General features: G+C 48.0%; 2 protein-coding genes across 6 annotated transcripts in view; both read left to right on the forward strand.

Annotated features, from left to right (window-relative positions):
- The window catches only part of PLXNB1 (plexin B1), a 77,108-nt gene extending 62,364 nt beyond the window's left edge, over positions 1-14,744 (forward strand). For 4 of the 5 annotated variants that reach the window (XM_021531427.3, XM_021531432.3, XM_021531442.3 and 1 more), the window contains 17 exons: positions 1,092-1,268; positions 1,483-1,631; positions 2,012-2,112; positions 2,863-3,080; positions 3,263-3,441; positions 3,944-4,010; positions 4,567-4,713; positions 5,186-5,363; positions 6,180-6,283; positions 6,938-7,022; positions 7,758-7,924; positions 8,274-8,434; positions 8,677-8,824; positions 9,548-9,612; positions 9,693-9,768; positions 10,121-10,195; positions 10,740-14,744. In XM_021531427.3, the coding sequence (XP_021387102.2) occupies positions 1,092-1,268; positions 1,483-1,631; positions 2,012-2,112; positions 2,863-3,080; positions 3,263-3,441; positions 3,944-4,010; positions 4,567-4,713; positions 5,186-5,363; positions 6,180-6,283; positions 6,938-7,022; positions 7,758-7,924; positions 8,274-8,434; positions 8,677-8,824; positions 9,548-9,612; positions 9,693-9,768; positions 10,121-10,195; positions 10,740-10,844 (2,202 nt within the window). In that variant the 3' untranslated portion in view covers positions 10,845-14,744. Of the gene's footprint in view, positions 1-1,091; positions 1,269-1,482; positions 1,632-2,011; positions 2,113-2,862; positions 3,081-3,262; positions 3,442-3,943; positions 4,011-4,566; positions 4,714-5,185; positions 5,364-6,179; positions 6,284-6,937; positions 7,023-7,757; positions 7,925-8,273; positions 8,435-8,676; positions 8,825-9,547; positions 9,617-9,692; positions 9,769-10,120; positions 10,196-10,739 lie in introns of those variants that run through there. The other variant, XM_031505996.2, reaches the window with a different exon arrangement.
- A 1,449-nt stretch (positions 14,745-16,193) lies between these two features.
- LOC110471397 (SRSF protein kinase 3-like) lies at positions 16,194-26,633 on the forward strand. Its single transcript, XM_077786025.1, has 9 exons — positions 16,194-16,417; positions 18,946-19,054; positions 19,537-19,624; positions 21,837-21,924; positions 22,158-22,264; positions 24,143-24,305; positions 25,458-25,543; positions 25,958-26,065; positions 26,583-26,633. The coding sequence occupies exons 1-9, from the start codon at positions 16,375-16,377 to the stop codon at positions 26,631-26,633; spliced, it is 843 nt and encodes a 280-aa protein (XP_077642151.1). The 5' UTR covers positions 16,194-16,374.
- Positions 26,634-26,675: the final 42 nt, after the last annotated feature.

Raw genomic sequence — 26,675 nt, forward strand, 5'->3', positions numbered from 1 at the left:
CATAAGAGGAGGGAAAAGTGCACCAAAAAAGCCTCTTGAGTCCATAAATTAGTGCTAGGGTTTCATAGGGCTTATGGAAACTTCTGTGGTTTGTTTTTGGGTTTTATTTAATCCTAATAAACTGTTTGTATATGAATTATTAGTACTACATTATCCCCACGTCCTGTTCTCAGCTGCTGACCCTAGCATAACTACTTCGGTTTCCTCTAGAAGTTAACTTAGGAGTAAAAGAATCTTGCCAGTGGGGAAGACCTGTTACTAAGTGATGGCAGGAAAATCACTCATTAAAGATGATATAGAAGAGCAGTGACTCTATTTTTACTGTACATGCAAGAAAAAATTGAGGTATTTCTTTTGTATGGAAAGGTGCTTTTCAGTCCAGTACTCTTAAAGTAATGGCTGCAGCTGTAGGTGCAAATTCTCCACATTCTCTCTTTTTGCATATGGGTAAAACTGTGAGGATGTAAGAGCATAGAAATGCCTAGATCACTGCCATTGGAGTTGAATGCATCTTAAACATGTAGGGCAATTTGAGAAAACTGTAAAAGAACTTTAAAAGACAAGGAGGTTGATCTGTCAGCCTGTTGGAATACCCTGACAGAGCTCTGGGCTTAGAAAGCATTAACGCATGAAAATGTCTTTATGTATGGTTTTATTAAAAAAAGAAAAAGTCTTAATCCCCCAGAATGAAATCAAATACGAGAAATATCACAGATATGTTATACCTTTGAAAGGCATTGATTGATTCAGTTGGGTGAGCAGGTTAACTGACATGAAACTACCTTTTTAAATTTACAGAGTGAAGAGCTGAGCTTAGCTGTGTTTTGGCTGAAGAGCCTTAAGAGGACAGGCTATTTATAACTGTACTTATGCAGCATGCTACAGGTCCTAATGCTAAATCTAAATTATTTGTAACTGAATTTTTTAGCTTACAAACTTAACTCCTGCAGCCTATTCACATGTGGGCCTAAACAAAGAAGAAAAAAGGCTGCTTTCATCTCATGGTGTTGGTCTCCTCCATCCTCTCTGAAGCCATGGCAGTACATAGTTGTTTTTTCACTGATTTCATGTGCTGTCCAAATGTATTTCAGGGGGAAAATCTAGATCTGGCTATTTCCAAGGATGAAGTTATGGCTATGATTGGGGAAGGCATCTGTGTGGTGAAGACACTAACAAGGAATCACCTCTACTGCGAGCCCCCCTCCGAGCAGCCGGCTCCGCGGCACCGCACCAAGCGGGAGGGCACGGACCTGCTGCCAGAGTTCACGGTAGGGAACTGCAGCACTGCCAGAAATCCTGTCACTTCCAGAAGCATGTGCAAGAAATGGGAGTGGGATGTGAAGCTGAGAAAGGTACAAGCTGTGGGTCAGCTCTTTTAGGCAGCTGTCTGCCCCCTGTGAATTAGGGAGAAGCCCTGTGGCCTTGTATTTCATTTCTGCACAGAGGAATGGAATCATCATGGCAAATGCTTTCTTCTTACAGGTTCAGATGGGAAACCTGAACTTCCTCCTGGGCCGAGTGCAGTATGACACGGAAAGCCAGCTCACCTTTCCGCTGGAGGCACAGATTGGTCTGGGTGTTGGTGCATCCTTTGTGGCATTGATTGTTCTGGTCATCGTCTTCATATACAGGTAAGAAGTTCTGGCATGTGTGAGGCTTTTAAGTTCCTCTCAGTGTTTTTCAATGGATGTGACCAAGAATGTACATCTTTGGCCTAAACAAGGTTACAGTTTTCTTTATTTTGTGCCACATTCTGAGCTCCTGCTGGTGTTGGATGTAGGAGGCATGTTGCACTGCTAGTCACACTCTGCGCTGTGGTTTATTCAGAATCTAATGGGTGCTTCAAGACACACCTCTAGTTTATGGAACACTGTGTGGTATCCTGCAAAGATGGTGCTCGTATAAATCTCCTCAGCACCAGCTGCCCTGGAGTCTTTGGCAGCAACACAGCAGTTGGCAAGGACAGTCCCTGGGCTAGTGCCACCAGGAACAATTTTGCTTCTTATTGCAGGAGGAAGAGCAAACAGGCTCTGAGGGATTACAAGAAAGTTCAAATCCAACTGGAAAATCTGGAAACAAGTGTTCGGGACAGATGCAAAAAGGAATTCACAGGTCAGTCACTGAGTTCCTGGGTTCTTCAGGGAAACTTGGAGAACCACTCTCAACCCTACCTCTCTTACCATTCCTGTGTACTTGTCTGCATAGCTCAGAGCAGGAGATAATTTATCCTGTGCCAATTCATAGAAATGTAGAGCCAATTTTTTCCTTTTTTAATTCTTTAATTCAGGGCACAGTGATCTATACAGACCTCTCTCATTCTCCACTTCATCCTCCAGACTCAGATGAAGAGCTAAAGTCAAGACAGCATACTTGGAGGGATCTTAAGGACCTACTAGCCCAGTCTTTGTGTAGGGCAAGTTGAACTGCAGCCCATGTTCTAGGCTTACAAACTTTATACTTCAGCTCTTTACAACAGTAGGAAACTCTGAAACTCTGCAGGTGACTGAGATTGTAGAACCCAATTAATGTGTGAAGGAGTGAGGAGCAGGTCTCTAATACTCCATCTTTGCTGTAGTTAATGCCTGTAACCACAGGTGTGTGCTGAATAGTGGCTTCCTCTTTATAAAATTGGAAACCAGCTCCTGATTGGAACCTTCCTCATGCTATTTCTCCTGCCACCTAGTCTAGCTTTAAATGTTCTAACAGTGAGACCCCAATATGCCTCTTCCTGAGAGGAAACATCCTTCCTGTTTCTCAGTCCCATACTGCTGGCCCCGGTTCCTCCACTTAGCTCATGCTCTGCACAATCACTTGAGATCATGTCAATTGTGTCATCCTCATGGGTATTTTCCTTTCCCTCAGACCTGATGACTGAGATGATGGACCTCACAAGTGACCTTGTGGGCACAGGGATCCCCTTCCTGGACTACAAGTCCTACGCAGAACGCATTTTCTTTCCGGGCCACCGTGAGTCCCCACTGCAAAGGGACCTTGACATCCCTGAGTGCCGACGGCAAACAGTGGAGCAGGGCTTGGTCCAGCTCTCCAACCTCCTCAACAGCAAACTCTTCCTCACAAAGGTAATGTCCCTTCCTCTGCTGGCAGCCTGCTGCGGGGCCAGAGCCATGGCACTGGCAGCAGGAGGTGGGCAGTGTCTGTTAAGGATCATTCTTTAATAGTTCTCTGCACCACTTCTTCCAAGAGCCAGCAGCTGTGACTGCTCTATTTTCAGCAGATTCATGGTTTATCTCTCTCCCACCAGTTCATCCACACTCTGGAGATCCAGCGCACTTTCTCTCCGAGAGACAGGGCCTACGTGGCATCACTGCTCACGGTGTCACTGCATGGGAAGCTGGAGTACTTCACTGACATCCTCAAAACACTCCTGAACGACCTTGTGGAGCAGTATGTGGCCAAGAACCCCAAGCTGATGCTGCGGAGGTGAGTGAGCCAGCCATAGTCCCACTGGCAGCTACCTGACGGTAGAAGGTCAGAGCCTTTCTGCCTGGCTGGCAAACTCTGAAAGGCTCTGCCAAGTCTTGAAATCCCACTTTGCTATATAAAGGTCCCTGGGTTCACAGTCATGCCATGTTTGGAAGCTAAACTGAGATATCTCCCATATTTAGATCCCCAGTAGATGCCTATCTGGTCTATCCTTCTGATCTGAACACATTTGCCTTGTTTGAGACCTACCAGAGTCTTTCCACTGTTCCCTGCTTCTTGTCTCTCAAGTTCTGTAATTTGATGCCTCCTTCAGGCTGACAAGCGCTTCCAATAAGTTGTGTAAAAAGCATTAACTGTGCTGGTCTTAAAAGGCTTTTTTTTCCTCTCCATTCTGTATCATGACTTAGTGTGCCCTTCTTCCAAAGGAAATGATCTTTACCTCCAAATCTCCTCCAGTTCTGCACCACATTCCTGTGACCAACCTAGTGCTCTTTTTCAGGACAGAAACAGTGGTAGAGAAGCTGTTAACCAACTGGATGTCCATCTGCCTGTATGCATTTGTGAGGGTGAGCTCTTTGTCCCGTTGTGATGTAGAGGGGCCAAAAGAGGGGCAACAGGCACAGTTTTGCTTTGTGCCTCACGCATAGCTGAAATAGTGCCAGGGTCACCCTTATATTTCAGGGTGACAAATAAGCTGGTCTGCTCACTGGGAACAGGGTTTCTTAAACCAGCATCAATACTACTTGTTGCCAGGATGTGTCACCAGGTCACAGAGGCCTCAATGTAGCTCCTGTAACTTGAGATACACAGGCCACAGGCTGGTCTGTGCATGGCAGTATAGATGCTGGTCTAATTGCTTTTCTGGAGGGCTGGGGGAGGTGGCAAGGATTCTCTCAGATTGGTGACACAGAGGCAGAACAATGCCTTGGTCATGTGCATCTCTCTGGTAACTGGACAGTGCACTTTTCCTGTGCATGGAGCAGGGGCTGTTGGCGCAGGCGCTGTCTTTGTCTACTGTGGCTCAGCTGCTGAATCCTCAGTCCTGCTTGATATCCATGTTTCCATGCCTGGGGCTCTGCTGGGTGGAGCAAGCTGAATTTCTCTCCTTCCTTTCCATGCCAGGATTCTGTTGGGGAGCCCCTTTACATGCTGTTTCGAGGAATCAAACACCAGGTGGACAAAGGGCCAGTTGACTGGGTGACAGGGAAAGCCAAATATACCCTGAATGACAACCGCCTTCTGAGAGAGGACCTGGAGTACCGCACTCTGGTAAGTGCCAAATCTTCTGTCTTCTTTTGTACAGCTGGGCTGAACGTTTCTGCTGCCATAACCAAAGCACAAGCACAGCATCCTGCCACTGTCTCCTGGGAGCCAGGTTTGTTCCAGCAGCACAAGTTCATAGATGATGAAGAGCTCTGCTAAATCAGGCGCTTTTGCCCCAGGCTGATAAAAACCTTCACCACATTCATCTGGCGTACGTGCTGTGCTGTATCTAGAAATAAGGGGATGACGTTGCTGATGGCACATCGAAGCTCCTGCCCAGTGCTCTTGAACTGGCTTTCAGCTCTTGACACAAGGCTAAGAACACAAGACTGAGGTGTTTAACATCTGTGATGTTTTCTCTTCTGAATCTCCCAGTGAAAGGACTAGCTGTTAACTTGCCTGAATGCCAGCCATCAAAGGTGTAAATGTGTCAGATGTAATCTTATCAGCTGAGTAGCTGTGACCTTTTCTTCCCCAGACCTTAAATGCTTTGACACAAGCAGGAGTTGGTGCAGGAGGGGCAGAAGACTCTCAGGGGATTTCTGCGAAAGTGCTGGACTGTGACACTATAACGCAGGTGAAGGAGAAAATCCTAGATCAGATCTATAAAGGGACGCCCTACTGTCACCGGCCAGACCCAGACACCCTGGACCTCGGTGAGCAGAGCTCTTTGGTGACAAAACTCAGTGAGGAAGTGGAGGAATGGTGTTTTGCTGTCTGTGCACAGCACTCTGGCAGGTGTGACATTTGTCATTCTCTGCTGAGTGTGCAGAATCACTGACCACTCTGGCTGGACACAACAGGGAAGAGGCTGTAACAGAAGAGATGGGGGTGGGAAAGAAGCAGTAGGGTTCACCCTCTTTCACTTCATGGTGTTCTTTGCCAGACTCAGACTACAGCAATGGCTTGGGCAAAGGGATATAGAAAAAAAGTACAAAAAATGTGTAGGATTTGAGAAGGATTTGAGTGTGGTGCAAAGATGCTGTAGGCATAGACTGGCACTTCCTGGCAGCCTCTTAATAATATATGTCAGGGAGGATCTTACCCATGGTAGCTAATGAATGGTAGAACTTATATTGGGAGAGAAAACACTCAGTTTTCCATCTTCTTAATTCTGTTGATGAATAATGGTGATGAGAAGTACTGAGGAAATAGCTGATAAAAACTATGGGCGCATATTTGTGGTTTGAACCACCTGCTTGAAGAGTCACAATCTGACAGAATGTGTAGGAACATGACAGGTGGAACCTGGAAGTCCATGAGGCCACCTGTCTCTGTGCTCAGAGGGGTCTGTCCTGTGACTGCAGGACTCAGCATCATTACAGGTACTTGCTCAGGTTATGTTCTGTGAAATAGCACAGGTAAAAGTTGATGAGGACCAGAGAGTGTTTAACAAGGTCAGCCAGGTTGATGCAGATGATGCCTTGAATTAGCAGTTAATCCTTTCATTTTCTGTGTTTCAATGGCTGTAGAGTGGAGATCAGGGCTGGCAGGTCATCTGATACTGTCCGATGAGGATGTGACATCTGTTGTTCAAGGAACGTGGAAACGTCTGAACACTCTTCAGCACTACAAGGTCAGAACTCAGTCTGCCATTGCTTTATCTCTCCTCTTATCCTTCTACACACTGTCAGGCTCTGTTTGTAGCTCTGGCTCCTGGCAGACCATTGTCAAAAGGTTGGATCTTTCTTGCAGAACATATTCAAGTTAAGTCAGTGCTGTGGCTGCAGCCTGACTTCCTCACACAACCCTGTCCTTATCCCATACCTGAGATGTGGACATGTGTAGGACTTGGAAGGATAGGCACAAGTTCATAGTGCAGTGAAGGTGATGTGCTGGATCAGTTCCTGTTCAGAGCCAGATCAGTTAAGAGGTGATGATGCGTTGAGCTGAGAATACCTTCTAACAATGGAAAGAGGGATATTTTTAATTACCTTGCACCAGTATGTTGTATCTTGCAGTATGTTAGTACTTTACTGCAACATGTTCTAGATCTGAATGACCTCAGTCCCTGAGTATTATCTTTGTTGTACTTTGAACATTTGTTTTTGAATTGGTACAGACAAGATTTTCTCACCCTCAGGAAAGACATCTATGGTGCCTCTAAATCCCTGTTTCTGTCTCTATTTCTAGTGATGGTACAGCCTGTTTTGCTCTACAAGGACTTGCTTATTATGCTGATGAGAAACATGCCATTTGCTTTGAATATTGTTGTTTTGCTTGTGTGCAGGTGCCTGATGGAGCAACAGTAGCACTCGTCCCACGCCTGACCAAGCACATCCACAGGGAAAATCAGGATTATATCCCAGGAGAAAGTGAGTTTGATGTTTTTTTCTCATAAAATTACTTCAGAGCACTTGCCAGTTAGTAGGACAAGTCTCTTGCTGTAGCCCCAGCTTTATGCTGATATAGAAGGCTGACACGTGCTTTGGACCCTCATAAGATTGTCAGGACATGTGAAAGCTTGGTCAGGTGAGGTTAGAGAAAAGCAAAAGTGTGAGAGCAGAGGAAGGCTGGGCTAGGTGTGAAAATCCAGAACAAGCACAGTTGTCTGACTCTCTAGGGCTGACCAGTCTGCAGTTTCCAGAAATCTTTTTACCTTCAGATAAAGCTGAGCATGGCCTGAGAGGGATGATGGGATGCCAGGCAGTTTCTTTACTGCCTGGCAGAGCGAACAGCTCTGTGGATACTCCTGTGGCATGAGGCCACAGGCTGCAGCTTGTGATTCAAGCTTGTGTGAAATTCAAATTGGATATGGAACAAAACATCTTCAGCAAAAGGGTGGTTCAACCCTGAAGCAGACTACTGGGGTGGTGGGGGATCTCTGTGTGGGGAACTTTCCAAGACCTTGAAGGTTTTGGGTAAACAAAGGCAACCTGCTGTACTGTTGGCAGTAGTTGAACTCTGCAGAAGGCTGGATAGAGGTCTCCAGAGATTTCTTCCCATTTTTGTTTCTGTTATACTGGGAAATCTTGCTTTCGTGGGAGTCACCTGGCCAAGGTCTACTGTGAGAGAGCCAACACTCATCTGTAAACAATTGCTTGGTTTAGAAACACCAATGCTGGAGGATGCAGATGAAGGTGGGATCAAACTTTGGCACCTGGTAAAACCAACAGAAGAGCCAGAGCTTCCCAAGCATCGGCGTGGGAGCTTAAGAGATCGGGAGCGGGCCAAGGCAATCCCAGAGATTTATCTGACACGTCTGCTCTCAATGAAGGTGAGAAGAAGCACAGATTGTGTTGTGCTTGGGATCTTGCCTTCCTTCATATCCCCCAGCAGATTGCAGGGCTGTATGTGAAGATGAAGCAATACTCCTTACCTGCAGTGGCTCTGAGTACATTTGAGTCTCCTCTACATTTTGCTTTGTTCAAAAGGTTCTCCCTGGCCTCTGTTCCACAGACCATGGGCCTCCTTTCTCTTTTGTTGCTGCTCCCTTCAGTGGGGGTGGAGTGCCCTTGGATGGGTGAGGAGCTGTCACTGAGAAGAGGGTGACCTCTCATCTGTGAGGCCTAGGCTCTCTACTCTCCTCTGCCTGTGATGACCCTGTCCTACTTGATTTTCCACAGGGCACTCTGCAGAAGTTTGTGGATGACTTGTTCCAGGTGATCCTCAGTACCAACCGCCCTGTTCCTCTGGCAGTCAAGTACTTCTTTGACCTGCTAGATGAGCAGGCCATACACTATGGGATCGCAGACCCCGAGACCATCCATATCTGGAAGACAAACAGGTAGGGTGTTCCTGAGGGCCCTGGAGGAGGCACTGCTGACTTGCTTAGAGCTTGCAAAGTGACAGCCACCTCTGCCTACTGAGGAGGTGCAAAATTCAAGTGCAGGGCAGCAGACCATATGGTGAAAAGCTGGTTTTTGCTGGGAGGGCAAAGCAGAGAGATGCAGTAAGATGTAAAATGTCTTTCGGCACTGTAGCTGCTACCTCTGCTAATGCCCTTTTGCACTTCTGTCCTCTCTACAGTCTCCCCCTGCGGTTCTGGATCAACATCATCAAGAACCCCCAGTTTGTTTTTGATGTCCAGACGTCAGATAATGTGGATGCTGTGCTGCTGGTCATTGCACAGACCTTCATGGACTCCTGTACAATAGCTGACCATAAGTTAGGGCGGGTGAGTACAGAGGGAGAGGGGACCATGGTTGGCACAGAGAGTTGAGCAGTGCTGCTTTAGGAAGGCAATAATGTTTACATAACACCATGGGGACAGCAGCCAGGTTCCCCCTGGCTTCTGTGTGCAGCTGGAGAGTAATGGGGGCTCCTGGGAAGAGAGGAGGATTAGATTTTGTTTAGCAATAAAAAATTGTTGAGGAGTGCTCTTTATTTACAGCTTGCAGCTGTAAATAAAGTTTCTTGAGGGACAGAGCTGAACTGTAGTTGGCTATGGCAGACAGTGGGAGTCACAGGATGCAACTTGGGACATTCAGATTGACCATTAGAAAGGCTTTCCACCATCACTATTCACCCTGTGCTGAGGGTGGAACAGTCACCTGAACAGATCACCAGAGATGGGATGGGTGGATGTGTGAAGCACATCAGGCATCAGCTGTGCAAAGCCATAGCCAGTGTGATCTCATACTGGTGATCACCCAACTCCAGGGGGAAGTCTGGTCTAGGGATCCCAGGGTGCCTTCATCAGCACATCTCAGGGTACCTCAGACTGTTTTACTAGAAGACTGCATTACTGCTATTTGCAGTGCCTCTATACACAGAGGACAAAAAATTCCTGATCCTGAACAAATGGCAGGAAATAGAAGTGATGGTGTTACCTGCTGAGGTTAGTCCACAGCACAATAAAGGAGCTTTTTGTAACCATTTCTGGTTTTGGATGTTCAAGGACTCTCCAATCAATAAGCTGCTTTATGCCCGGGACATTCCTCGCTACAAACAGATGGTGGAAAGGTAAGTGATGGATGTGAGGGTTGTAGTTTCAGCAGTGAGGAGGGGGGACCATGCACTAATTCCTGTGTGCCCCTGTCTAGGTACTACGCAGACATTCGTCAGACCATCTCTGCCAGTGACCAGGAGATGAACTCTGCCCTGGCTGAGCTGTCACGGGTAAATAAAAGTATTTCAGAAGTCACCTGGCTCCTCACCTGTGTATCCAGGAGAGAGTTATTAATGCAAAGATGAGATATTCCAGCTGGGTGTGCAGTTCTGCTCTGACACCCTGACTGTGCCTAGTGGTTGCCCTGCACCACAGGGCAGGTGTTGCCCAGGCAGCACTGGAGAGAAGAGGGGGGGTACTCAAGGATTCAGGGCAAGAAATATATGTGATTTTTCCTTTGCTAGCAACTGTTAGTGAATTCTCTTTCCTGTTGCTTTCTTAATGAGTTGTGAGGACACAGAATTTGACAAGACAATTGTTAGGTGTCTCACAGTTTTGTCTAATTTCTTTTCTTATAAATAGAATTATTCAGGTGACCTCAATTCCCTGGTGGCTCTACATGAATTGTACAAATACATCAATAAGTACTATGACCAGGTGAGTGTGTGTTCCAGCAGGTATGAAAATAACTTTCTTCTTCTACCAGCCGAACAAAAAAAAAAAACCAATACAAAAATTAACAATTAAGAGCAGCCAGACTATTGCAACACTGAATTGTTTCATTGGCATGCATAACTCATGTCATGAGTTTGTTTTTTTCTTATCAAAGAGCAAGGGAGGAGATTAGCAAAAAGACCTTATCTCTAACCTGCAACCTCTTGGGATTTCATGCGCACTTCTTTATTTTTACTCCAATATCCAAATACTCTAATTAAAGAAGAAAGGCAGTTCAGATTAATGTCCTAAAGACTTCATTTTTAGGTGAGAAGTTTAGCATTCTTTTTGCCCTGTGAAGTCTGTAAGTTACTACAATGAATCTAGAATACTTCTTTTGTGGTTAATTTGAGATTAATTACTACATACCCACTCTAGACTAGAGCATGTTGAATTCCAGCTTGAGGTTCTCCATAATGCATGGAGTTCAGCTGGTTGGGTGTTGTGTGCTGGAGAAAGGCTGCCAATGAGCTCTGTCTTGTTGCAGATCATTACTGCCTTGGAAGAAGACCCAACGGCGCAGAAGATGCAGCTTGGATATAGACTGCAACAGATCGCAGCAGCTGTGGAGAATAAAGTCACAGATTTGTGACAGGCACAGACAGACTGCTCTCCCCTGGCTGAATGGGGACAGTGCTCATCCTAGCTGATAAACAGGGTGTCCTGCTGCCATTGGAACCAGACTCTCCAAGGAACCTGCGGGTGACATGAGCAAGGGGATGGCCAAGGCAGTACAAAGTACAAGCGTCCTTGCATCTCAGAGAATATTTTTTTACAGTTTTTTTTTTTTCTTTTTAAAATCAAAATGAAACAAAAAAAAAAAAAAGGACAAACTCTGTTTTTTCCCTGGCAGACTGCTGAGGGACCACACAGGTCCTTCCTACAGATGTTATGTGAATGTGCCAAGTATGCAAATTATGTTATTGAAGAGCCAGGTGACAACACTGGGCGCTGTGTCTGTGGAGTCCTCAGCCTTGCACGGATGCCCTTTCCAGTGCTGGAACACTCCCTGCTGCAACCACTCACTTCCTTTGGGATCAGGAAGCTTTTCATGGGTTGACTGCTGTGCTAACTTCTGTCCCCAGCTAGCAAGCACTCCTGAGAAACACCTTGCAGCAATGTCCCTGCTGGTCCCAGAAGTTGGATGTAGAAAGGAGATGGTGAAGGTCTCTTGCTCCCCAGTGCTCTGGTCTCTGACAGCTCGTGTGTGGCACCTGCTCAGCTGGAATGTTCTCACCAGCATGGGTGCTTGCCATAGGGCCCACTGTAAATGAACAGCACCCCCTCACCCTTTCCCTCAGGACAAATTTAATGTGTGAGTCGCTACCTGGCTCGCTTCGGTCTCCACTGACTTAGCTCGGATCTGTCTTCCTGGTTCCTTGTGGTCAGAGGTTGCCCTGCTCGTTGGAAAAGCACAACAAATGCCTTGTGCCACTCCCCCTTCTTCCAGTGTCCAGCTGTTCTGCTGCTCTGAACTGGACTTGTACATACCCTCAAAGTTAATGTATTTAAATGCTAAAGGAGAATGTTTAACTTTGTGGCTTTGAGACAAAGCTTTTCTTGGAGAAGTATCTCTGTGCACTTCTACTGACAAACGTCTGTCAGCACTGGAGCAGTTTTCTCCACTGCTTTGTCTGCAGGGATAACTTGTAGGTGTCTCCATTGTCGTACCAGCAGCTCACCTTTCCCCGTGGCTCAGTCCCAGGCTCTCTTTGTGCTCTTCTCTTAGGCTTGCCTTACACCTAACTCTCAGCTCCACTGCTCAGACTCTCCTGTTGTAGCACATAGAAGGGTTACTTGGTGAGCTGTGAACTCAAAGGAGCTGTCAAGCACAACCATGATGTTCCCAAGAAGGGTCGGGTGTCCTGCAAAAAGGAATCATTTGTGCATGGAGGAGAGGCCGTGGAGCAGGCACAAGCACAGTTGGTTGGCAGCTGTCACTTGGCAGCTCCTCACTGCTCCCTCCTTAGTTCCTCCACTTTGTGAACAGTCCTCTGCCCTTCTAGGAGCTAATTTATAAGGGTGCTTTACTTGTTCTCTCTCCCCCTCACCTCTCCCACCCTCCCAGCTGCTAATTCCACACTGATGTCCTGTGGGCCTGGGGCAGGTAGACAGGTCTGACTCCTCTGCCACTACTCGGAGGTGATGATTGTGTGGGCCAGGAGGGAGCAGAGCTAGAACAGAGCAGGATCACATCCCTACCTCTCTATACATTGCAAATAGCAGTAATTCCAGGCCTGTTCCATCAGCCCTGTGCTTTGTGCAAGTGCTGTGCAGTTGCAGAATTGTTCTTGGAGCAGCCTAATGCTGGCCTCTCTTCCTGCAAAGCTGGCTCTTCTGTGACCCTCTCTCAGCAGTACACCAGCATTCGCAGGTACATGGTGTGCCCAGAGTATGAGCACCCCTGTGCATCCTTCTGCTCCTATCCTGCTGTGCAGAGCAGCAGGGGGGCTGGCTGGCTGCTGCCAGGCAAAAATGGGGCTGCAGAGTTTGTCTCTTTCCTCAGGTGAGGACCAGTTAGGGTCTCACTCCTGCCTGACCACCCATTTCCACAAAACTTATGGGAACTTAGCATCTCTGAAACTTTTGTCTTGACTAAATCTGATTGAATTGGTCACTCCAAAAGGCTGAGTAGAGGAAAGGACTGCTATATGGGAAAAAGTCAATACAATGCATGTTAGTAAAGCCCATGCATTTTGGGACTGCAGGAGGAGATTCCTTGTTTGAGGCAGGTGCAGGTATAGTGGTGGAGTAGCATTGTCCCCTTGTGTGTTGATGGATGGATTTCCACCCTAGGAAACAAGGCCTGGTTTATGGCCTCTCCAACTTGCTCAGTGTTTGCCAAAAGCCACAGAAACTTCACTGAATTTCTGGCTCTACAGACTGTCAGTGTCTGCCCCTATTTTTGCAGAATTATCTCTGCACGTTCCCAGAACAGAGTGGCTTGAGGCTTAATTCTCATTCCACCTCCCACTGGTATCCACATTCTCCCTGCTTCTGTGTTCCTGGATGTTGGAAATCATCTGCTTTCTCCGAGTGTATCTGTGAAAGTCTGCTTTTATTAGAAGGATAATCAAGACTTAAAAATAGAGCTAAACATAGGTGATCGACTTACTTAACATGTTCAGCTTGTCCTTGCATGGCTGGACAGGACACACTGCCCGGTGCAGGTGCAGTGAGGGTGGAAAGCTGGTAGTGCCCATCCATCTCCTCCCATCCATCTGTCCTCGGTGTTCTAGATACCAGCATCCTCCTCCCTGTGGACACGCACTTGAAGGCCCTCACTGGGATCAGCTTGGGTGTTCAGGCATGGCCCCTCTTACCTCCGTCCGTGCCCCTGTCCTGTGGCAAAATCCGTTTCTGTGGCAGGGTTCTGTTGCTTTTAAATTTGCACAAAACAGGTTTTATTAAGAAATTCCCTTTTGCAGGGAAAACTTATTTATTTATTCCTTGTGATCCTTCCAAGTTTTTTCCGGTTTCTGCCTGATTCCACAAGCAACCAGACATTCCATGTCAAGGACAGAAAATCCTGTCTGGATGTTCCTCTTTGCTCACAGGTAGCAAGTTCAGTGGGCACCAGCAGAGAGAGCCCTGCTACCGTGGCCGGTCCCCTGCTGTGGGACACAGGGATGTCACTGCTCCAGGGGACTCCCAGGACCGTGATGTTCCCGAGTGGCAGGCACCCAGCTTTATGTAGTGCTGTGGTCAGAGGGAGGGACTTGCTTTTGCCGTGGTCTGGCTGAAAGGCTAAGAACTGATCAGTGTTAAGATAAATATAAATCTCCGTTAGTGTGTTTGAATGTCTCTCCCTTTGGCAGGATGAAGCACAGCTGGCACCCACATGACGTAGATGGGAGAGCTCTTGCTTTCATTTGTCTGGTGGCAAATTCAGGCTGTACCTGAAAGGTTTTTTATTTTGGGAGAAATGATGGCTGATTTTTTAAAATTAAAATAGAGGGTTCTTGGATGCTGCTGCTTTGGTGGAATGCCATTTCTTTTTCAGGGTGTGCCCTGGTTGCAGCAAGATGCTGCTTGCTATTTTTTTTTTTTTTTTTTTTTTTTTTTTTAAATGTGTGCCTTTCTTGTGGGGATGGTTATTTTGGTTTCCAGAACACCCAGGGCATTTGCTCTTGTAGTATTTTTCCTGATCTGTGTCGTGGTGACTCTGCTCTCTCCCAGCCTTGTGACTTGGTGTCTGTCTGTCTGTTATGGTATGGCCTGACCTGCATTTATGCCCTGCCACACCTTAGGTTCTGCTCAGAGCACCCAAGGTACTGTCTTTCTCAAGTTTGAATTAATAATTAATATAAAAAGCTTGAAAAAAAATCTGAATTTTGTTACATAGTGTAATAACTGTTTGTAGATACTGTTCTGAGATGTAGGAATCTATTGGTGATATAAGAGGTTTTGTCTGTAAATAATCAGTTTAGAGTCAAAATGATTTTAATAAAGAGAATTCTTACACAATAATTCAATAAATTTTAATATACAACCTCTGTGTCATGCTAGTATTGCATGCTGATGCAATTACACAGAATGTATTCGCCTCTTTTTCTTCCTAAGTGGAAGCTGTGCTCTTAAGCACCAGGACCTGGAAGCTGTGTGAAGAAGGAGGCTTTTCCCTCCTCCCTAGCTGTGTTTCTTCAAGTGAACCTTGTGCCACTTTCCACCTGCATCCCTTTGCAGTTTCCAGAGCTCAAATACCATCCCTGCCCACGGGAGCAGGCAGCCTCCCTCCACAGCCTTGGCTGGCACTGGGGCCACCTGGTGCGTGGCAGCTTGGGTTGTGGTCTCTCACTGTGGGTAAGGGCTGTTGAACCATCACTGTTGGTCAGTGTTGGAGCACTTGTGTGAGGCAAAAACCAGCGCTCCTAATTTACCAAAACAATTTTTAAATTAATTTCACAGTTCTTCCCAGACAGCAATCTGGCTCCTGGCCCATCTGTCCTCTTTCCTTCCCTCCCCTTCCTTTACTAGCAGAGTCCTGCACAGTCTGCTTCTCCCCCTCCTTTAGTCCCTCCTCTCTGCACTCCGAGTGTGCTTGTTGTCCTTTACGGGGTCACAAACCACTTGTCCCCTGCACGCTGCCCCGCAGGGCTCAGCACCGGCCTGGCGCAGCCTCTGCCCCCTCCCTTGGTATTTTTAGTGCAGGGAAGGCAGGTGAGAGCAGAGGGGCACAGGCAGGGGGAGAACCACTCTGGGAGGCCCTGGCCTGGGTTTGGCAGCCTGGAGCCGCAGCAGAGCTCCTGCAGGCAGGGTTAACCCTTTGCTGCAGGGCTGGGACCTGCTCTCTGCAGCCTCCGCCAGGAAACCCGAGCTCTGCGAGCCCAGGGCCCCAGCGAGGGGGAGCCGGGCGTGCCCAGCTCCGGTGTGAGGCTGCAGCTTGTGGCACTGGGGGGAAAAAATGTGATTCTTACTGTGCGTGGCCTTTTCCTCCCCAGTGTTGCATGGCGCTGGGATGCTCGTGTGCCCCCAGGGCTGTGGGGAGGATGCTGCTGTGTTTGCTCTCCAAGAGACAGGAACAGGGGCAGCGTGGGCTCTGTGGCCACCAGCACCATGCTGTGCTGGTGCTGGGCTGTGTGCAGGCACTGCTGGAGAGGCTGAGGTTCCCCAGCTCCGGCAGTGTGGCACACGGGCTGGCCTGGGAACAGGGATGGCTCTGCCTGGCAGAAGATGGTGCCACAGGAGCCAGTCCTGCTGCCACACTGCTGGGAGCAGGGGGAAGAGTCGGGCAGCCCCACGGTTTCTGGGTCTGGAGAAGGCAGAGCAGAGGGGGAGGACTTCTCTGTTTCCATCTCAGTAGAGCTGTGAATTTCCCGCTATAAATAGTTGCTGTGGAGACTGAATCTACTGCAGGCTGACAGGCCTGCTGCCAGGGAGGCAGGGAGAGGCCAGCAGTAAAGTGAATCCACCGCAGCTGTCTGAGGTCTCCTGCTCTCCCAAAGCCAAGATTGTTCCCAGAAGTGGTGCTGTGATCTGATACCCTGCCCCACTCCTCACCATGTCCATCCAGCGATGCAGAACTTTGGTGGGCTCAAGGACATCCCTCCTGGGACAGTGCAGACTAAAATCAGAGCAGGATCAGCTGGTATCTCGCTTTGGGGAGCTCCAGAGCGAGCCAGATGACAAAGGGAATGGCGTGTCCTACCCCTGAGCTGCTGCATGGTGAGTCTGGGCTGGGCCCTGGGGCTCAGAGCCCTGCCAGGGCTGCTTGTGTGCTGCATGCCATGACTTGCAGGGGTGCTGTGCTCAGCAAGGGCTTGTAGGTCTGTGGTGGTGCAGAAGCTGGAAGTGTGTGTTGCTCTGCTGAGTTCTGCCACTCCAAAGGTCCAGGTGTCATAAGGCATGACTGGTGTTGGCCAGCTCTGTACACTGTTCGTGCCAGTTGTGTGGAGGAGTCCAGGCCATTGCTCCTTGTCCATGGCTCTCACAAGCTAGGCAGGAGCAGTTCTTGGGCTGAAGTTCTCTGAGCTAGTCCAGGCTTGCAGCAATTCAGTGGGTTCTCCACAAAATAGTTAGAATGACAGAAGCAAAATAAGTTGTATTTAATGTGAAAGTGTCAAGAAATGAAGGATTAAAAGCACCAATTGTCCTTTATCACAAAGCTTAGAAAAGTGCATTTCGCTTTCCTGTTCCAAGTTGCATAGCAACACTCTTCATCTTTTGCCAGTTCTTCCATCCAGAGAGGGTGGATGGAGGTAAATCTTGCATGCCTAAGGATAGGCTTGTCTTGCCTCTGCAGCAACAAGGCCACCAGGGCCCAGTGAACAGCCAAAAAGCTCCATCAGCCCTAGGGCTGTCTTATACTTTGGGTCTGCCTCTGGGTACTATTTTCTCACTGAAGTCTCCTATCACCAGAACACTCCACTAAGGGAAGAAGCTGTTGAATTCCCATCTCCACACACTCATGTGTTTTCCTTTAGCAGGTGAATGGTAAGCCATGGAATTAAAGCTTGCTTGCTCTCAGCTCAGGCCCTGCTGTCCTCATGGTGTGAGTGAAGAAGGCTCAAGCAGATGCTGGTGGTGCTGGAGTGTGTGAGGGTATTGGTAAGCTTAGTCTGTGCACAAATAAGGAAAATTTTGATTTCAGTTCTGTTTCATAGGTGAGATGTCAGGGAGCATTTACTGTAAAGAGTGGCCATGCAGACATGCAGCATCCAGTGGTTTATACCCAAAGAGGCTGATTCTGAACAGCAATGCAAAAGTTAGAGATGCAGAGATGTGAGGAGGGGGACTTCTGTGCAGGCATGGGTGAACTGAGTAATATCGTCTCTGGCACTTTGGGTTTTCCTTGACAGGATGAAAGTCTTGAGCCCAGTCTGACCCTTAACTAGAACTCTGTTGGGAACTCACTGGATGCCCAAAGGTAGGCTGTGCCTCTGGCTGCTGTGCTGGGAGAGGAGCATCAGCACATGGAAAGAAACTTTAATGTTTTGAGGAAGGCAAAACATTGAGTCAAAACAGGTGCTCTGTCTCAGCAGCTGTAAGATGTTACAGTTCCAGAACAATTCCCTGCCACCAGCACTGCCAGCCCTCTATAACTATTTCTGAAAATCTTCTGATTCAGATGAGTTCTTAGCTTTAGCAACATAATTTGGAGGATTTAAAGTTCAATATTTCTATCTGTGCTAATGCTCTATGGGCATTACTATCACCTGTCTCGAGCTGACAGTGTGTGCTAGCCTGAAGCTGCAGCTGTACAGCAAGTGACATTTCCAAATTATGAAAGGCTGGGTTGGGAGTGCCCCAGCTACTGTGGCTTAAATCTGTATTTCATTAGCAGCAAGGGCTCTGGGCTGCTATTTCAGATGACCTGTACTGAATCCAGTCCTAGCTTGGTGCTGCAGCACTGGGGGACAGCAGTTGGAACAGCCTGACTGTGCTGTCTTGGTGTTTATGCTTGGGACTGTCATAGTAACAAACCCCAGGAGCAGCCCCTTGCCAGGATGTCCTGTGGCTTTGCTGGGATGTCACAGGATGGTCAGTGATAAACCCGTGCTCCAGCCCCAGGGCTGGACTGCGGGCAGAGGAGCAGCACTGTAATGTTGAGAATGCAAGTTCTGTTTCACACCCCTCTGGAGGAGGAGCCTTCTCCTGACAGCCAAAGCCCAAATTTCCTCCTCAGCCAGGATGGGGGCAGGGAGGGGGTGCTTTCCCTGGCTGTGGGAGGGGATCCCACAGACCCTGCTAAGCCCCTGAAAATACACACTAGGAAACCTGAGACTCCCACCTGGCCCTGGCCTGGGACCAGCCTGCCAGCTTTCCTCTTCTGAACTCTTAAAATAATCCATCTGCCTGAAGTGCCAGAAGTGTTTGTAACAGCCTGACTCCAAGAGCTGCTGAAGGGAATGGGAAGGAAAGGGGTGAGGGAACAGCAGATATGGCCACCCTGCAGCTCTCCAGCTCTCTTGGAAAGAAGCTGAAGCTCACACTGCCCATGTCCCACTGCCTCCATCCCCTTGTGCCAGGATCTGCTGTGCTCCAGGGCCATGGAGGAGCAGGTGCAGCAGGAGATGCCATCAGCCCAGCACACAGGTCAGCCCTTGGCCATGAGGCTCCAGAGATGAGATCATGCCAGACTCTTCCCAGGCTAGAGGAGCCCACTGGGACCTGTCAGGCTGTCCTCAGCTGCTCGTTCAGTCTAAAAGCATTTAGAGATGTCATTAATATCTCTTGGTGATGGTTTTCCACAGGAGGCCACCACCCCATGCAGGAGGGAGAGGTGTTCAACACGCAATACCAGGTGCTGCACAAGCTGGGATGTGGCGCCTTTGCCACTGTCTGGCTGTGCCAGGACATGAGGTGAGGGGCTAAGTGCCATTCAGGGAGGTGGGAAGGGGTGGCTGATGTCCTGGGCAGGGCTGGCCCCTCTTGCAGAAACAGCAGAGCACAGTCTGGGAGCATGCCAGGCATCCCTGAGCACAGGGAAAACCTGACAGCAAGATCAGTGGGGTGCAATGAGCAGAGCTGGTCCCCAGAAATCAAAGAATGTAAATGAGGTGGGATCAGCCCTTGCTCTACGTTTTCTTTTCTTCTTTAGACCCTGCAGTATCCATGCTCTTTTTCTCTCCAGTCCCTTGTTGGTCCCTGGGGCAGATGTGCTGCCAGATGCCAGCAGGAGGAATGCCCATGGGCCTGGCATGCTGCAAACCGAGGCCAAGGGTGCCTGCAGAGGGGCAGCACCTTCCCTGGGGAGCCCAGGGCTGGCTGACTGGGAGAAAGGGAAGAGCTGCTGGTCAGGGCCACTGACATGCATTGGCTGACAGCTGTGGTTTATTTCCCAGGAGGAAGAAGCAGGTAGCTGTGAAGGTTCTGAAAAGCAGGGAAAGCTTTGCTGACACTGCCCAGGATGAGGTTGCTTTCCTCCGCTGTGTAAGTATATTCTGTGGGTCTGTGCTTTGCTCCAGTGGATGGCCACTGAGTTCAAGTTTGAGTATCAGCCTCATCATCCCCTCTGCCTCCAGGTTTCAGTCCAAGGAGCTAGGTGGGGAATAGGAGAAAAAACCCCAAAAGCTGGGGAATTAACAGAAATTACCCTGGCCCAGCACTGGCCTCTGAAACAGGCATTTTCTCCTTCTTGCATCATACTGGGATATGCTGGCTGTGTCCCACTTGCTCTATCAGCCCATTTCTTTTAGCTGGGACTGAAATCCAGCAAAGAGGAGTAATCTGGAGAATGATAAGGTAGATAATCAACATAAGAAGGTGGTGATGTTCTTAAAGCAGGAGACGGGAGCATGTCTATTGTACCTGTATCATTCACAGAGGAACATCACTCAGAGGATATTGCTGTATCATAACACTGATATGGAAGTAAAAGAAAATATCTGCAATAGAAAAATATATGATGTACCAAAACACAAGAAACATCCAAAGTCAGAAAACTTCTGGCCTCTGCTAATGGAGGTGATAATTAGGTGCCTGTATTTGGGTTGTAGCAAGTTGCCTTTGAAATTGGCTTGAAGTGCTAGTTCTAGAAAGCTTGTGGTTACAATTCTTCAAGTTTGTTCAAATACAAAGTTACATCAGCTTCAGATGAGTAAAAGCTATTAAATTCTGCATTTTAAATTACTCTGTGGCCTTTCTCCAACAGGTTTAAGAAAGGTTTAGTTAACACCTGTAAATCTGTAGGCCTTATCTAAAAGATGAGCCAGATGCAGTGATGCAAGAGGAAGTACCAAGTGGCACCAATTTAATGTAATAAGAGGGCTGCTTTTCTACACATCAGCACAACCCTGTGTGGAGAGTGAGCCTTACCCCTGATTTATTATTAATTCTGAGAGACATGCCTGCCCATTCAGCAGCACACAGCTGTTTCCCAAGGCTTGTTCCCACCAGCACTGGGGGGTTAGTGCCTGCAGAGCTGCCAGAAGAGATGATCTGGTCTCTGCTTCCAGGGCTGCTCACTTCTGTTATGCCAGAACAAACCTTCTAGCACTGCTGCAGGTGGATCTGGTATCTGCAAAATGAGCCAAACCAAAACCCTGGCAGCTGTGGCCGTGAAGAGAGGAAAAAAACAGCATGAATTGCTGTATCAGGATAAGTGCTCTGGGAGAGCAAACCCCTGGTGCTCCTTGTCACACAGGTGTGTGGTGCTGGGGGTGCTGTAGTACCTGTGCCTGGAGGTTCACCCAGCACAATACCCTGGGCCAACAGCACATATCCAGGTGGGTGTAAGGACAAGCTGAGCACAGGGTGCTGCTCCCACTGAATGTAAAGACCAGCTGAGCACAGGATGCTGCTCCCACTGAATGCTCCCCTGGCCTGTTGCAGTTTCCAGCTGCAGATTCCTCAGGCCAAGGATGATGCTTGTATGGGCAGGAATTCTCAGTGGATTTACCTTGAACACTTGCAAGCCCCTGTGAGGTTCAGTAACTGTAGCTCCCTGTAACAAGAACTGTCCCCAGTCACCCATGTGCTGTGTGAAGAACCATCTCTGCTTTGTTTTTAGACCTATTGGGTATAAAACCTGCTGGGTTTGAAGACCCCTGGCTCTAGTACAAAATGTGTTCACCCTCTCCACTACCCCTCTGTATCCTATAGATCACTTGCCCACAGCCAGCCCTTTTCCAGCACAAAGAAGCCTCCTTCACTGTGTTCTTCCAGCTGTGGAAGCTCTCCCTACCCTGATAAGACAAGTAGCATTCAAGTGGCCAAAGACAGCCACAATGCCTCTGCCTCTCTGCAACCCCTTGAGGGAAATTGCAGAAGGGCTGGTGTGAGGTAAAGGAAATGGACAACCACTGATGCTGGGAGCAGGGAGCTGTCTTCTTGAGGGAATCCCCTTCCAGCACAAGCAGGAGCATTTTCTGGTCTGCCTGGAGAAAATAAGCAGCAGGAAATGTGCTAGATATGATCAGCAGGACTGGTGTGGGTTGTTTTGACACTGAGTGTGATGGTCCCACCTGGTTAAGAGCAAGACAAAACATACAGAAACTCATTCCTGTTTTTCCTGATGTTGTTTTCATAGGATTTGTCATGAAGTGCCAGAAGAGAAAGTCTGTCAGACAGGATAAAACAGGTGCAAAGTGTCCTTGTGCACATATATGTCTGATTGCAGCTTTCTTGGAATCCTCCCCCTCAGGTAAACTGCATGAAGAAGAAGGACCTGGCAGGAGAAAACATTGTCTGTTTGTTAGATGACTTCAGGATGATTGGAGAGAATGGTTTCCATATCCTTCTGTGGAGAGTGCTTTTCTGGGCCAGCAAAGCCTGGGCTTGCCTTGGTGAGGATGGTGTAAACCTGAGTGCTGTGCTGCCATGGGGAGGATGAGCAGGGCTGCAGCTGGAACAGGGCACATGAGCATGGCTGGAGGGGAGAGGTTGAATTAGGAGGTATTTGATTGCTTTGCTGAAAGGCAAAGTTGCACCTTTCCCTGTTAATGAATCCCTAACTCTTTCCCACATGCGTGCCTGGTATTTGAGGTGCTGGGTCCTTCCATCCGATGTCTGATGGGAAACTACAGAGCCCAGGGACTGCCCTTGCCTTTTGTGAAGAAGTCTTTACAGCAGGTGAGAACTTAGCTGCAATCAGACAAGGGAGCCAAGGGGCTGTTGGCTGTGAGACATGCCACAATCTTCCTCCCAAGGGGAAGGACTTGGGTGTTACTGCCTATGCCTGCAGCCTCCTCAGGTTTGGGAAGGAGTCAGGGCCACGAAGTGCCAAAAGCCTGCAGATGTACACCAGGGAGTCAGGGCTGGCATTTCTGTTCCCACCAGCTCAGTAATATCTGCTGCTTGTAGAAGTAGCAGGGGACAAAGAGCCTGACATAGTTGTACTTCTTGTGGGCAAACCATCTCTGCCCTCCTGCTGCCCAGAGAAGTCCCCTCTGGCAGTAATGCCAGACTGCTGGCATTTGCCTTGGCATCCGGCTGTGGGTAGCACTGTCAGCTCCAGCAGCTTTCTGCATGGTACCACTGAAGGCTGCTCAAGGTCTCCCTCCCATCTTTACACAAATTTCCAAATTGCTGATTTGGTCAGCTGGTTCTTTTTCCATGTTGAGGTTTTCCTGTGCAGAGCCAACTTTTCTTTCATCCCCTGTAATGATGTGTTCTGACTATTTAAAAGATGGTGAAAAGTGAGTTTCCTCAGGGCTGGCTCTGCTTAAGGAATGGGAAACCCAAGTGAGGCCTCAGAATAGTTAAAATTACTTTTTGCCTCTCATGCTGAGATTCATCAGAAGTCTGCACACTTGCCAAGATGAAGATTTGCTACCCTGATTCCTGTGCCCTTCTAGGGATACTAAGAAAGAAAATTGCTTCCTCCTTCATCCTATTTTCTGTAGTAGCCTCTCCTTTCTATAAAGAAGCTCCACTAACACCTGAGTAAGTTACACAAAAATGTAGTGCCATTACCTCTGTGCTCCATTTCACACTCAGGCTTTTGCTGATACATTATCTGCTTTAATTGTAAAATCTCAGTTCTGTTTTCCCCCTTCAGATCAGCACCAGGGCAGTATTTACTTCTGATTCATTCCAGTTTAGTTATTTAAATCTTTCCTCACATTTCACAGTTACCATTTAAGGTTGATATTTCCCTGGGGCTGGTGTTCATCCAAGAATAGAATTTGATAATACAGAGAATATTTACCAGTCCTTTATGACTGACCAGAGTGTAAAAAAACAAACCTAAATCTCCCCGTAGCCTTTCCTCTGTTATTGATTTCTGATAGTGAGTGTTCATCTCTGGTAGGTGCTGTTTATCTCTACCCTGTGACAGGCCAGGCTCTCCCTGCTGCATCACAAGCTGTTCTTTCCCTACATGGCTCTCCTGGAGGGCCCTGAAATCCTCTCTCTGCACTCACTCATGGTCTCTCCCCCTCCTGTCTGTGTTAGCCTGTGTCTTCTTTCCTTGTATGATGGGACACCCTTCCATGCCTGTCATTGACACCAGTCCCTTTACATGTCACTGTCATTCAAATGGAAGCTGGGGGCTGGTTAGAAACAGTGGCAAGGCACAGAGGTCCCAGAACTCAACAACCGTACAAACAATAATGTTTTCTAAGGAAAAAGTTCAGCTTTGTAATCATAATAGCCTCCTCATAGCCCCATCCTCCTCCCACCTCCCTGGGCTTGCCCATCCATGCTGATATCTGTGGATTATCATGCTGCCTTTTGCTGTGTGTCACCCCAAACAGCCCTTTCCTCACTGGGCTGTCCAGGCCTTCACTTGCTCCTGGGGCTCTGCTGCTGTGTGAGGTGATGAAACCCTTGTGCCTGCTCCCATATGCCACCCCAACAGGAAACCATTTATTGCCAATAGTTACCATCAGTGCCCAGACTGTCCCTGACTCGCTCCCGCTGTGCCTGCCCGCTCTGGCAGCTGCTGGGGCAGGAGAGGCCGTGGGGACCCTCTCAGGGCTGGTGTGACAGTGCTGCCTCACTGGCCAGGTGCTGGCAGGGCTGCGCTTCCTGCACGAGTGCTGCCGCATCATCCACGCAGACATCAAACCGGAGAACATCCTGCTCTGCGGGCACAGCAAGAGCCTCCAGAGGCTTCTCATGCCTACTCTCGACTGTGACCAGGGAGCAGAAGGAAAGCTAAAGGGAGCAGGTGAGCACTCCGGGGCTTTTTTAACAAAAAAATTGACTTAGGTGTGTATTGGCAGGAGAGAAATGAGAGGCAGCAGGTACAGATACATTAGGAAAGGTTCACATCTCCTACAACAGCCACTATAAAACACTATAGCCAGCTTATGTTGCTGAAAGGCCTCTCCTTTCTCTGCTTAACACAAACACCAGGCTGGGCTCAAGGCACCTACAGAAGTGTGGTCCTGCAGGTGGGTTTGTGTGAGGGACAACTACAGGTCACAGATATCTGTTAACAGCCCCTCCACAACCTCGGAGCTCCCTCTCAAGGCTTTAGGTGCAGGACAGTTCCACGTGCCTGATGTTTGCAGCTGCTGAAAGGTTTACATACAAAAGGGTTTGATCAGAAAGCTGTATGACACTCTTGCTCTTTATTTCCCTCGTTTCTGAGGTTTGTGGGAGACTTGTACGTGCTGCTAATCTTCAAGGCCTTCTGAGACATAATTTATGTGCATAGAATGGTGTGAATATTGAATAAGATGTAGGGCTGGAGAGTTTCTCAAGAGATTATCTTGTCTCCCAGCACTGAGACCTTTCATATTATCCTTGCACTGTGTTCTCCTGTGAGCATTTCTCCCATGACAGTGTTGTTTTGTCTCTCAAACTCTGGGGCAATCAGGGAATGCTAAATTAGTGACCGAGTCTTTTGCTCAGAGCAGAAAAGCACAATATTAAGCACTGGCTGACATCTCACTGTAAGGCACTAAACCAGGAATTACCCTTTTCTGGGATTATATGGAAGTGTAATCACATTGCTTGACAAGCAGGCTGTATCCAAGATCTGTCACTGCTAGGGTTGCTGAAGGCTCAGAAGAAATTACAGATGTTTTGGCTCTGACTGGTGCTCTCCTCTGAGCCCAGTTATTTAACCTTGGTGCTAGACGAACCTTGCAGCAGGACAGGAGCATATAGTCACACTGTTCTCCCAGACATTCTCTTATGTTTTTACTGGATACCAGGTCTTTTTTTGTGTTCCTTAAAAAAAGAGGGGTGGCATTTGATTTATGATAAAAAGTATTTAGGAGATTTTAGGCCAAGAAATATACCTCTCATGTGGTAAGTGGTGTGTACCTGCTGTTTCAGAAAGACCTGATTTCTTTTTGTCCTTTCCATCTAGGAGGTGATCTTGGCAATCAGTTGGAAGAATCTGACTTAATGAGCATAGAGGTGAAAATTGCAGATCTAGGAAGCGCATGCTGGACAGTGAGTCTGCTCTGAGTCTCAATCCCGTGATAATGTGGGATGCTGTGTGCTTCTTTCCATCCCACACTGTGTGCCCCTTTACAGCTGAACAGCTATTTCAGAGAGGCCGATATTGGGGGGTGTTATGTTTGCCACTCTCAGCTCCAAGCTGTGCACCGTCTTCCTGAGACGCTGTCAGTTTTGGACTTTTCTCCAGTTTGCAGTTAGTCCCTACAATTAGAAATAAAACTATGTTCAGTGTGAAATGGTGGGAGGTAGATTCCCACTGGTGTCAGTGGGGCCAGGAACGTGCTGGCTGTGCCCTACACAGATCTGAGAACACATATTCGTGTCCCCAGTGTCCTGTCACTGTACAAGAAGCTTGTGACCACCAGTGTTGCCGTGACTGGTTTTAGGAGTTTGTTTCTGTTTTAGTACAAGCCTTTTTCCAAGGAGATACAGACCCAGCCGTACCGTGCCCTGGAAGTGCTTCTTGGATTGGACTATGGCACTCCTGCGGATATCTGGAGTACAGCCTGCCTGGTAGGACTGGGGACAGTGCTGTGTGTAGGAGAGGTGACAGACATTACCTGGGCAGGGCAGCATGTCCTTAGCATGTAAAGAAATCTTCCTTTCTGAGAAGGCAAAAGGGGCTGCTGGCACTCATTCAATTTATGGCAAAAGTCTGCTGCTGGTACAACCCACTCCTAATTTAGTCTAAGCTCTAAGGCAATTCACACTCCATGTAGATTAGCTCAGGCTTGCCTGCATCAGGCACATGCTGCTTTTCATCCTGATGGAACTAAAGGTGTTTTTTCACTGTGGTACAGACCACGCCTGTGTGAGTATTTCCACATTTTAGGATCCGTTTTTTGTTATAAAGAGGGCAATAGTAGTTAGTGGGCAAGGAAAACTCCAAGACAATTAGTGAATTAACATTGTTACCCCATTTCTAGGCATTTGAAATGGCAACTGGAGAGTGTCTATTTGATCCTCAACCTGGGAAATACTTCTCCAGAGATGATGGTAGGACTCCATGAGTTTTTTATTCATTTCACAGACAGAAGTGTCACAGTCTGTATCTAAATCCGTCTTTCCTCCCTCCATCTAGATCATGTTGCTCGTATTATTGAACTCTTGGGAAGAATTCCTC

This window comes from Lonchura striata, chromosome 12 (genome assembly GCF_046129695.1).
Source record: "Lonchura striata isolate bLonStr1 chromosome 12, bLonStr1.mat, whole genome shotgun sequence".
In the NCBI taxonomy this organism is placed as follows: domain Eukaryota; kingdom Metazoa; phylum Chordata; class Aves; order Passeriformes; family Estrildidae; genus Lonchura; species Lonchura striata.